The sequence below is a fragment of the Nannobrachium achirus genome (genome assembly GCF_963921795.1).
Source record: "Nannobrachium achirus genome assembly, chromosome: 14".
In the NCBI taxonomy this organism is placed as follows: Eukaryota; Metazoa; Chordata; class Actinopteri; order Myctophiformes; family Myctophidae; genus Nannobrachium; species Nannobrachium achirus.
In genome coordinates, this window is record NC_137821.1 from 39,178,540 (window position 1) to 39,190,821 (window position 12,282).

General features: G+C 39.8%; 1 protein-coding gene across 2 annotated transcripts in view; it reads left to right on the forward strand.

The window, feature by feature from the left end:
* Window positions 1-1,778: 1,778 nt before the first annotated feature.
* gigyf1a (GRB10 interacting GYF protein 1a) overlaps window positions 1,779-12,282 on the forward strand; it is a 32,124-nt gene continuing 21,620 nt past the window's right edge. For both annotated transcript variants that reach the window (XM_080742023.1, XM_080742024.1), the window contains exons 1-3: window positions 1,779-2,004; window positions 5,959-6,590; window positions 6,760-6,823. In XM_080742023.1, coding sequence (XP_080598149.1) covers window positions 6,789-6,823 — 35 coding nt within the window. In that variant the 5' untranslated portion in view covers window positions 1,779-2,004; window positions 5,959-6,590; window positions 6,760-6,788. The remainder of the gene's footprint in view (window positions 2,005-5,958; window positions 6,591-6,759; window positions 6,824-12,282) is intronic.

Here is a 12,282-nt window from a genome sequence, read left to right on the forward strand (position 1 = left end):
GCCACCATGTGGTATTATTTTTTGCATTTTCACCTTTCAAAAACAGCTTCAGAAAGAAAAGCTGTTCTATGTGTAGTGTAGTCAGTGTCCATGTTTTTAGTTGCCTTGTAAGTTTTAATTGTATTTTATTTTTTGCCATTTTACAGATACTGTTAGTTTCATTTTCTGTGTTTCTTCTTTCTTGTGTGTTTGAAATGGCAATGCTGCCTGTTGTGTCTCTTGTGTGTGTGTGTGTGTGTGTGTGTGTGTGTGTGTGTGTGTGTGTGTGTGTGTGTGTGTGTGTGTGTGTGTGTGTGTGTGTGTGTGTGTGTGTGTGTGTGTGTGTGTGTGAATGAATGAACAGGTTTGGTTACTATGGATGTATAATGCAGCTATGTGACATACCTGACAGTATTTCCTGAATGTAAAAATGGGAATTAAAATGGGAGTGAAAGTGAAGTGAAGACACTTCACTTTCACTCCCATTTTAATGATGGCAGACAGTAACTTCTACATTTCAAAATACAAACAAATAAAACAAATAAAATGGTACTTTATTCTTGAGTATTTGTAGGCGGGGTGGGGGGTAACATTTTAATACAGCAGTGCATTTACATTGACAAAAAATAATGTTTGAGGTATTAGCTACTGTACTTTGAAAGAACAACTTTCACTTGCAGTTGAGTAATAATGACCAGGAGTAGACCCTATCTATACTTTGACTTTGTCCACACAATGCCCAATGGCTACTTGGATGCCTTGAATGCCTTCTATGACATTAGTCATACCTGTAGTAGTGTACGCTATATTTAGGCTATAGATGATGTTGAAACAACATCTGGGCACCTTGATCTTCTTTCTATAAATTATAATGCCTATATAGGCCTATAGGCTATATATTTGAAAAATGGTCTGAAGTAATAAAACCTATAAGTACACTCATTACATGATCATTACATAACTGGCCAGTGTAATTTATACAGGACAGGCACTATCCAGAGTTCCAGACCAAAACATGTAGCCTAAACAGCAGGTTATCTAATTAAAAATATAACTACGTTTAAGGGAAGATGGTTTGTCTCTTCTGTAAACTATTGTGACTGATGTAATGTTGACAATGACATGTATGGCCCATACAAATGAATGGAATTATACACACACACACACACACACACACACACACACACACACACACACACACACACACACACACACACACACACACACACAATTATCATTATCATGACGGAATATGTATTTGATTGTAGCGATCACACAGCTCCCCTGTTTACGTCTATCTGTTCTGCATCTAGCATGCAAACCCAAATTCAGACTAGTGAACATTTTTAACTCAAATCTTTGCTTCTGGGGGTCCCCGGAACAAAATATTTTGAGATGGGCGTCCGCGGCCAAATATAGACAGGCTACATTTTTGGGGGGTCCTCCTTCACATGACACAAATTCGCAAGCCTGAGCTGTTACGTGCGTTGCGTTCGGGCTTATGCACTAATAATGCCTGCTAAAATCAAAATACGATCGCGTTGCTTCACTCGCTTCCCCCCACCCCCAAACACAGATCTACAAGTTAATTTGAACGTTCACGACGATGGTCACGAATTTTAACTGTGGGTTTGTAGATCTGCAACGGCCAAGTCACGTGGTGCGCGCACCAACGGCCATGTTTTTTTTCTCCCGAAACACAAACAACAAGGCGGAGGGGAGGGAGCAAGCGAGCAGTAGCGGAGCAGCACAGCGCACAGAGGCAGACCAGACACTGATATACGCAGCAGCGACCGAACGAAGGAGGAGAGCGAGAGAGCGAGGGGAGGACATTAAATAAATAAACGCAAATAAAACGGAGGATAATAAAACACCGCACGACTTTAGGTGTGGTACAAAGTACGATTCTTTGTCGAATGAGAACGTTTTTACACGAGACCACGATGAATGCATAGGATCCAAAAAGAGAGGGGCTGGTAAACACACCGTGCGGGGGGACCGTATCAGGAAAACCACAAACAGAAGGTAAGCCCGTGGCTTCCTCTTCTCTTTGCACAGCTAGCTGTGGCTAGCGTTAGCCCCGCACGCCACGGCTAAATACAACACATCCACATTAGGCGGAAAAGAAACACAATTTGTAGTTATGCAACGTGCGTTTTTCTGCCTAATGTGAATTGTAAAAGAGCAGCCGTTTGTTTTTTGGTGTGGTTTTTATCGTTTAGACGTGTTGTTGTTTACACGTTGGCTAGTAGTAGTAGCAAGAGCAGGGTAGATAAAGGTGGACGTCCCGTCCGCTCCGCACATTGGTAGAGCACAGGCCAGACGGCTGCGATAAGGATAGCCAAGGTGTCGTCAGTGACGTCACAACTAAGCGTCCCCCCAGGGGAAAAAGATTGAGTGAAAGGCTTTTTGTGTTGATAAATAAGTACTGATGATGATTGTAGGAGAGCACATTAGGAGATTAGTTGGTTGATAGATTGAATAATTTATTAGAAGGTTGCATAGAAAAAAGTACAGTTTCATGACAGTACAAATCACTGGTACAATGTCAACTAAAAGGAGATCTTGTTAAGCTTTTCGGCTTGATGTATCTCATATAACATTGAAAGACAGGCTGATAGTTTCTCGGACATTGTTATGTAGCAGCAATAATAACAAGCATATAAACATTAACAGAAACATGTAAATAGCAGCTGAGCTATTATAACATTGTCTGATTGATTGATTGATTGAATACTTTATTAGAACACTATTATTATTGTTAGAATTGCATAGGAAAAGCACAGCACGGGACAGTTCAGAATTCAGATACAAGGTCTATTAATCGGATTTAAACCCAAGAAAGCACTGTCTTGTTTACATTGGGGTCCTTTGTACTCAATTCAGATAGACATTAAATGACAATTGAGACAGATATACATTGTATGTGGTTGGTCCACTCCCAGCGCATTTTTGAAAAATGCATTTTTTTTTGTGCATTTACCTGTATCTCTGTGGAGTGTGTGTGTGTGTGTGTGTGTGTGTGTGTGTGTGTGTGTGTGTGTGTGTGTGTGTGTGTGTGTGTGTGTGTGTGTATTGCATTGTATTGTATTGTATTGTATTTGTTTTGTTTTGTTTTATTTTATAATAAATGATATTGGGGTGTTTGTTAGGCTACTAAGTTAGACAGAAGTTCACATATTTCAAATAAACACTCGGATGACAGATTATGTTAAATTCAAATTATACCAAAAACGAACAATTCAAATAATTAGCTGCAATGATGTAGTGGAGATCATTATTACCATTACTACATGTTAAAGGTTGTTGTTTCTGGACTTGTGTAGTAGGCCTACGTGAGCTTTAACATAATTAATTTCAAATGTAAATGTATTTGTTTAAAACAAATAATGACAATGCATAATTAAATGAAGTATAATGTTTGATAAAGGATCGGAATAGGATCAGGGAATCCCCAAAATACATGGGAGACGAGTGCAGGCTGTTTTGTTTATGACATCACTGGTCCATCCGTGGTGTTTTCCTCCCATCACTCCGCCCCCCTCCAGTCCTCTCCGCCATAACAGACCGTCACTAGACTAGAACCAACCAAACGAGGCCTCCTTCTCTCTCTGTGTTATGCATGGTAGCTACCCAGGCTAATGTTATGCAACCGAAATATGATCTGGTGGACCGTATCCTCCGCTGTTATGTTCGATTTATGACCGCAAAAGTCCACGTTCCATGCCTGCGCACCCCGCGGCCACCAGCTTTGACGCTTGGCGGCTATAAGTGTGCAGCCAGCGGCCAGTTCATGTTGGCTAAGCGCTAGAAGTAGCCTCCTTCACGGCCCCACAACAGCCTGTGCTTACTATTCATTGCGGCCTCAAGTCTCCGAAAAAAATACCCTTGATTCCATCGGCAGTGGTTTAGTTTAGTTTTTAGTTTTCAAAGCACCGGGCCCAACATTTTAACTGGCAAAACATTTGTAGGCTACATGTCCAGATAAGCTGGATGGTTATTGATTTTAACTATGCTGCAGGAAATCTGTGCCCTCATGTCCCCACTGTTAGCCTCTAGTCTAGATCAGTGGTTCTCAAACTTTTTCATGTCAAGGACCCTCAAATTCACTAGCCCACGGACCCCCATTTGAAAAGATATGCCAGGGACCTCCATAAGAGAATATTTTTACGGCTCTAGCAGTGATTGACAATCATAATTTCAAGGACCCCCAGTTTGACATGCATTAGGCTACGGACGCCCATTTAATGATATTTCTATCACAGAGACCCCAATTTATATTTATTTATATTGTACAAATGGACCCTAACGTACCATTTGTATACTCTGAGTTACAGACCCATAAGGGTCCATTTGGTTCCTTACTATCTATCATTTAGCTGGGGACCCCCTGGAACTCCCTCAAGGACCCCTTGGGGTCCCCGGACTCCACTTTGACTCCAATGCTTTAGTTATCCTGATTTGGTATATCCTATAATAACACCAGGCCTACAACGTTTGTGAAAGAAATGGATGAATATTGCACTGTTTTTGCATCAAGGCTGTACAAGACGTTTTAAAATGCTTTGCCTTTTCTTTTATGAAGTTAAAAAGACACTGTAGGTTTGCTGTAGGACTGCAACTAATTTTTATAATGATTAATCTGTTCAATGATTATTTAATGCTTGGTTTATTCTGAATGTTGGGTAACAAAATGATTGTACCATATCACAAGTTAACAGAACCCAAGCAGGCATAGAAATGTTTACCCTGTTGTCAAAATATGAAAAAGAAAGCAGCCACTGTGTAATACCAACAAATAATTATTTATTAATAGCCTCAAAGACAGTGTTTTGATTATTCTTACAGACATGCAGACCACTTGCCCTACCCTGCAGTCAGAAACATAACCTTTACATTTAATATGGAACAAAAACAAGGGAAGCCTTCACATTTTGTTGAAGTAAACAAAACATCTGTCAGAAACTACATTTACATGATACTTTCAATTGGCCTGCTTCATCCCTAGTTTATAAAGGTGTATTTTAACTGGAATTACATTGTTAAGGATGTGTTTGAGTGTGATTAAGTGTGTGCACTCTGTGCACATAAGTTTAATATACAGTAGTATAATATATTGGGGGGGAAAGTTTTGCTTTACATCCTTTTGTCAAAAGAAAGTCAAGTTGCTAATCTATCAAGATGTGGATTCAAATGATTATAATGTAAATGTTTTGGCTCAAGTATTTCGATATTTTTTTAGTTTTCAGTTATGTCCATATCTAGCTAAAACTAGCTTATTAAGCGGTTGGTTACAGGCCTTGTAAGCTCATAATTTATGCTGACATTGGCTTTATCTAGTTTCCACAGTAGAAGTTCTTGGTGTAACAATGAATAATGGAAGCATGTTGCCTTTTTAGGGAGTCAGGGACCATCTCTTAGTTCATTTCTTTCTTTCTTAGTTAGTGTAAAAGTGCCCTCCAATTGTTTAAGTTGCACAATGGTCACTTCCTAGATGGATTACATCGTGCATACAAAGGGTAACACAAGCTCAGATGTTTACCACCAACGTATAACTCAGTTGGCTGGATATTGCCTTAGTTGCCATGACATTTGCAGGTGCTTTCCATTTGAAATGAATTGGCTCGTAACATCAACAAATTTGACCCCCCTGGATTTCTAGATGTGGAAATCTCCCATGAGCATATTTATTCCACGAAGGAGCACAGAAGTGTTTTTCAATTAGCTCGACAGGCGGAAACAAATACATTCTAAAACAAAGTACCATAACAGAGAGTCTCAAAAATAGGGGCCTTGAAAGTAGCGTGTCAAACCAAAACAAGAGTAAATCAAATGACACTGTCTCGTCTGTGAAAACATGGGCAGGCTGCCAAGCAGTGAGTGAAAGTGTGTCTCACAGTCACTGGGTAGTTATTTTATTAAATACACACTTCTTATCTTTAAACCTTTGTCTGTTGTTTTCTTTTTTTTTCTCCACAGTGGTCCAAAAGGAGGAGGGCAGGAAATAGAGGAGTTACCTCAAGGGTCTCCGTCAATCCACATTTCATCCGGAGCGAGAGAACGAGGCACAGAGGGAGGGATAAGAGAGAGAAGGAGTGAAAGTCGCGTCTGCTCTTGGCAGCTGTTCCAGCAGCCTTGTTTTGCTGTTTGGCTGTTATTTTGTTCCTGCGTTAACTTTTTTGATGAATCAGTTCATATTTTTAACTTCAATGTGATACATATATATAAAATATATATATATAACTGCTGTTGTCAAAAAGAAAAATCATTATTACTACTATCGAGAGTTTTATTTCGTTTCATCGTTCAATTCCAAGGTTTTTTGAGTTTGTTTTATTTTTGACGACCCTTTTTTTGGCTGTGAGTAGCAGGAGCTTCCATTCTCCAAACGAACAATCCTCAATCCCCTACCTTACCGAGTAGGACCCGATAACCTGGTATTCCTCAAGCACCTGAAACTGGCAGCTATTTTCTTTGTGTCTGTGTGTTTGGGGAGCGCTGTGACCACAGCTAAAGCACCACTCAGCCTTCTAGTCACCTAAGCCTAACTAAAGCCAGCCAGCCCTAGCCTGGTCCAGTCCAGTCCAGCCTGCTCCGATCATCTGGACAGGGTAAGACAACTTAGAGTTGTTGACCTTAAAATCTGTACTTCTAAGCATCTTTGGGTACTTAAAAAAGCGCTATTTGAATTTGTGATATTATTATTAACACGTTCAAGTCTTGTTCTCTACATGTGCTATTTTTTCCATGAAGAAAATCTAAATTTAATTTTGCCCTCAGAAACTCAGTTCTTCGAGGACTCGAGGAATATGACTGCTGAGACTCTTAACTTCGGCCCAGAATGGTAAATATAAAGATGTTTTTTGGTCTTTTTCTGCCTTTATTTATAGTCCATAGTGAAGATTGACAGGAAACGGGAGAGAGAATCAGGGAGTGACATGCAGCAGAGGTCCACCGGGCTTGGGAATTGAACCTGTGACTCGCTGTCAGGCATCAGAGCCTGTGTGGTACACGCCTTAAACACACGGCTATCGGTGCCCCCAAATAATTTGGTTTCCATAAGACTTCAATTTACCACAAATTCCAATATCTGTTAAAGAAGAATTCATACCTCAGACCATGTGTATAGACTTAATTTGTGACGAATTTCTTCTTTGCATTTATGAAGACATTTCTGTCACCTCAAAAATCTTTATAGAGGATATGTGCATGCATAAAGGGAATGTCAAATCGAGTGGCAAAGTGAGTTTAACGTCGTTTAACGTCGTTTAATGCAATCAGATAGGACTTATCTGTTTGGATGTATGGGCTGTCAAGCCCAGAAAGTAGTTTTTTGCCACTCAGTATGCGTTCCTGCATAACTTCCTGGTATGATGATGATGTCACGCGCATACCCTCTATTATACACCTTTGCACTGAAGGTCATGCCAAATCTGGAAACATTTTCTATTCATTGCACAATTGTGTACACATATCTAAGTGGTGAACTGAAAACATAGACATATCTTTTCTGTTTAAGGCTGAGGCTCTCTTCTCATTCATCCTGTCTCCCAAATTTTGTTGGGATGATTTCAGATATGAATCTTTCTACCAGTCCTTATGGTGTAATTAACTATTGGTTAAAGGTTATAAACCATGCTTTGCTTCTCAGACTTGACCCCACAATACATGGCACCAAAACCTGGCTTCTATTAGTGTTTTTTGGCATTGATTTTCCCATGTAAAAACAGCCAGGAAGGTCGACCAGTGAAAAAGTTGTATTTGTGAGCGAATGAAAGCATCCAAGTCATGTTATGATGGCTAGCTAGTCAATTAATTGAGAACACCATTCATGTTTGGTATGTGACAAGATAAGCAGCTGTTTAGAGAAAAGCTAGCCGTTTGTATGACTCACATTCCTTTGGTTGAAACATCTGGCCTGTTTTTGTAGCTTCAGTAGGTGAAGGAAAGAAAGAAAATAAATGTGTTTCTGATATCACGTTTTGCACTGATGAAGACAAACCACCTGAATGATGGTCATCAGCCAGGGCCATAGCACAATATCTGGAATGCAATGCCACACAGCTGACTTTGCTGACGTTTGTCATATCCATTTTGTTACAATACATATATGACAGATTTTCTATTTTTGCACCCTAGAAATTGGTCCCTCAAGCAATATATTTAATGTATATATATATATATATATATATATATATATATATATATATATATATATATATATATATATATATATATATATATATATATATGTTACAGTTAGTTTGAGAAGCCATTTAGATTGCGAAAGGAGGGCTGTGTGGCTGTGGAAGAAGTTCACCAGGATGTCTCAGTGGTAGAGCATTTGACTGCATTAGTCCCATGCTGGTGAATGCTAACCTAGTGAATGCTACTATGCCTAAACCTAACCCTAACCTCAGTAAAACTATGCCTAAACCTAACCTCAGTAAAACTATGCCTAAACCTAACCTCAGTAAAACTATGCCTAAACCTAACCCTAATCCTAACCCTAACTTCAGTCAAATTATTCCTAGTTCCCCGAAAGGAGGCGCCGCCTGCTCCACTTTGTGCCCAAAAACGAGCGCTCCTGTTCTCAATCTAACTGAATCTCAAACAAACTGTGTCATATATATATTTAGTCAGTCCCAAATGTTTGCATACAGAGAGCTATTCATATATCTTCCAACCTAGTGAAGTAGTGAACTGAAAACAAGGACTTACCCTTTCTAATGCCAAATATTGACATCGTCAATAGTTGCTCTGTTGATTAGGAAATGATATTCCAGAAGGTCTTCTCAAGTCATTGAGTTACATTGCATGAAGAAACAGCTCTCAGTCACTCATTGAACACATGAACAAAGATGAAGCACATTCTATCAATACTGTATTTAACATTGTTATAACAACGTCACATATGCCAGTAAACAAACATCCATGCCCCTCCAGTTTATGATTAAGTGGGGATCATCATTAGACCTGGTTAAGAGCAGATTTGGATGTTAAGAATATTTGGTGCATCCGGAGTTGACTTCTCTCATTCTTTCTCTTAACAGAAAATAAGGATAATTTAAGAGAATGTTGCTGCATGAAGCCCATTATGTGTCAAAGTAATGTGTGCAAGTCAGCATTTATCTAACCATGCAGACGAAAAAAAAGAAAAAGGAAATCAATACAGGCAATATTTCAGCCTTTGTTTCATCAAAAGAAAGCTTCCTAAAAGCCTTTATGGGCATTTTTCTGAACCGTGACTTGGTTTACACATTACATATTAACGATCTTGTGAAGGAAACCAAGAGCAAAAATTGGATTAGAGAAACCAAAGTAGTGGAAGACAACAACAAAACAACCGTTCTGCAAGCATGTCATCGATGAGGGTAGAGATGTGTCCACTTAAACACCATGAGTGTTTGTAGCCCTGGTTTGTCTTCGTTTGATGGGAAAGGTTTATGGTTTTGTATTATAATATTGTACAGTATATTGTTTCTGTCGGGTAGAAACCTCATATGTCCAAAACGCTGTTACTTTTCAGGATTCAGATTCTAAAATGGCAAATAGCAGCAGTTCCACAAGCTCTAAATGCGACACTTTGCTCTGCGTTTCGAGCTTGCAGGTCTGATACTTTTGTGAAGCTGGCTGTAGTACTATGATCAAGTAGGGCATTTATTTTATGAATAAACACAAAAGGTTAGAATATGGACATGAGCGGTTTCTGCCCAACAAAGATGTTCTAACACCTAGGCTAAGCAGCAAAGACAGTAATTCTGGCTATTAGTTTCCCAAATCCTTTGAGATTTGCAACCTAAAGAAAGAGGTGCTTGGTGGAGACACAGACACTTAAGTGGTTGAATGTGAATGCAGTCTTCACATTTCCTTTTCACATTGTAATTGTAAACCATGTTCAGTTTCAAAAGCTTGAGAACAACAGTTTAATTTACTACAGTTGGCTTTGTACAAAGCCTTTAGGTGAACATGATGAGCCTGCTTTGCAGTTGTGGCCATGAAGTAACAATGATAATGATCCTTACTGGTATTACATTATATCCTGTTGGTTTGTTTTGGTTTTCGTGGCTTGTAACTGACCATTTTGGTGACTGATGCTCTCAATATGTAATTGGTGTGGCCTCGAAATATAATTGGGAGCATGTGTGTGAGTGAAAATAATTGTTCTGGTACAACTATTCGCTGGTCTGTAAATTCTAGCAGGTACACCCAGTCATGTCAGTATGTGACAGTACGTGTTTTGGATGTAGGAAAGGTGCTCATGGAGATAGTTTGGTTATTGGCACAACATAGCAGAGATGTTTCTGATCATCACTACTGCACCAACATTCCAGCGCTTTCTGTTTCGTCATCAGTGACAGCCTGACATTTGTTCTACCTTTACCGCAACGTTTTAACGTGCTGGTACCTTTGTTGTCTTAACTTGTTAATTTGCCTCAAATGCATTTTATTTCTGGCCCTTCTAAACAAAAGTCAAGCCAGGGAGAGATTTGTGTAGAACCGTCTCTTATTTGTCAATCAAACCATTCACGGAGGCACTGAGAACAGGTCATCTTGAAGTTGACACTGTGACATCAATTCCAGCTGTAAGCATATCATTTTACAGTATATTTGAACCACATTGCGTAGAGAAGTAATGAGAGTGTTCTTCGATAAAAGAGAAACAGACAAAATGCCAAAATCTTGCAATCACTGCATCTTTAATTAAATCTTGGCTGAAATCAACATCATGGGATTCACTATTATGCAAGCCTTTTTTTTACCTCTACCCCAGCTGAATTTCGGGGCCACAATCTAGGAGTTAATGTTAATGTTATAATACGACATGTCATACACTGTCTTTCAGAAACTCGATTCCCAAATTACCCAAACTGGGAATGGCAGCTCTTCGGTTATGATAATGCTAACAAATATTCTCGACTCTCTTCCTCTCATGTTCTCTTCCTCCCCAGCCCCGCTGCCCCCATCATCAGTGAGTGTTTGTGTAGAGGTTAATGGGAGGAGGCGTAGCCTCTGGTTTGCAGGCTCTCCAGCTCTAATGGCCTGTGACTGCTCTTATGCATTCTTGGTGCAGTGCCAGCCGTGCAAAAATATTCTTCCCCTTTACACATCTGCAGCCACTCTCCCTCTAGCCTAGTGGACTGGATCCTCTTTTATCCTGGATGCATGGCACTTGTGGGTGCAGACAACTGTCTAGAAAAAGTCTACAATTCTATTCTATTCTGGCACCTGTCAATTTAGAAGAGCCAAATGTGTTTATGTTGACATGATAGCCACAAAAACTAGAAAATGAAATAAATGCTCCAGTCACAAATTATCTAAAAGTATGATCTTTGGCCATCCAGATCCAGAGTCTGTCATCTTGGCTGCTCTTGTATCAAACCCGTATCGTTTTCCTGCCTTAAATACAAGTCGCAGGCTTGTTGAGCTCGATGCATTCCTGCCCTCTGTCTCAATATTACCTCTACCTCTCTCAACGCTCCCACCTCGCCCCCCTCGGAGCTACATATGGTTTTGATGTGTTGCCATTACTCAGTGTGACACACTGTGCGTGTGCGGAGGCATGTGAATGGAGCCATTGTTAAGCTACATGCAGACCTTGGAAGCGGCCTTGCTAGTAATGGCATCTTAAAATGAAATCTTGATATTGGAAGGCTAATGTGTTGTCTGTTTAGCCGAGTGGTTTCCAAGGAACCTGCGTGGGAGGATGGATGATTCCTTACAGAACATTCATAGTGTTTTTTAAAGTTTCTGATTTGGTGCCATTTCTTTCCCCCGGCTCCTAGTTAGATAAAAAGGAATTCTTATCAAACTAATACAATAGCTCCTAAATCTATATGCCGTGCACAGAGGTGAATTCTCCCCCCTGCTATTTATACCAGAGATTCTTTCCATAAAATGTTATCTCAAGTCGACGGACTGAAAAGGGTACACATTTTACACGATTGCTGCATAGTGTCTCTTTGTGAAACAGTGTTGCCCCACCACTGTCTTTGTTCATGTCCTTTGTGTGGTGTTTTGACATGGCAAAATACTGGCTCACATTTCTATTTATATACTATGGCCCTCATTTATCAATGGAGTGTAAAAAATGGTCTATTTTTTTCACCAAATTTTGCGTAGGGCAACGTGTGCACGGCATTTATCAATGCTTCCTAAACAGACACACCTGGCGTACATTTGATCCCAGCGTTGATAAATGCGCAGGCTGAAATTTAAATAACACGCCCTTAATTATTCTCGAAACGCCCCCATTTTACGACCAGAACAACCCGAATACGACCTAACAACCAAAGAAAAGCC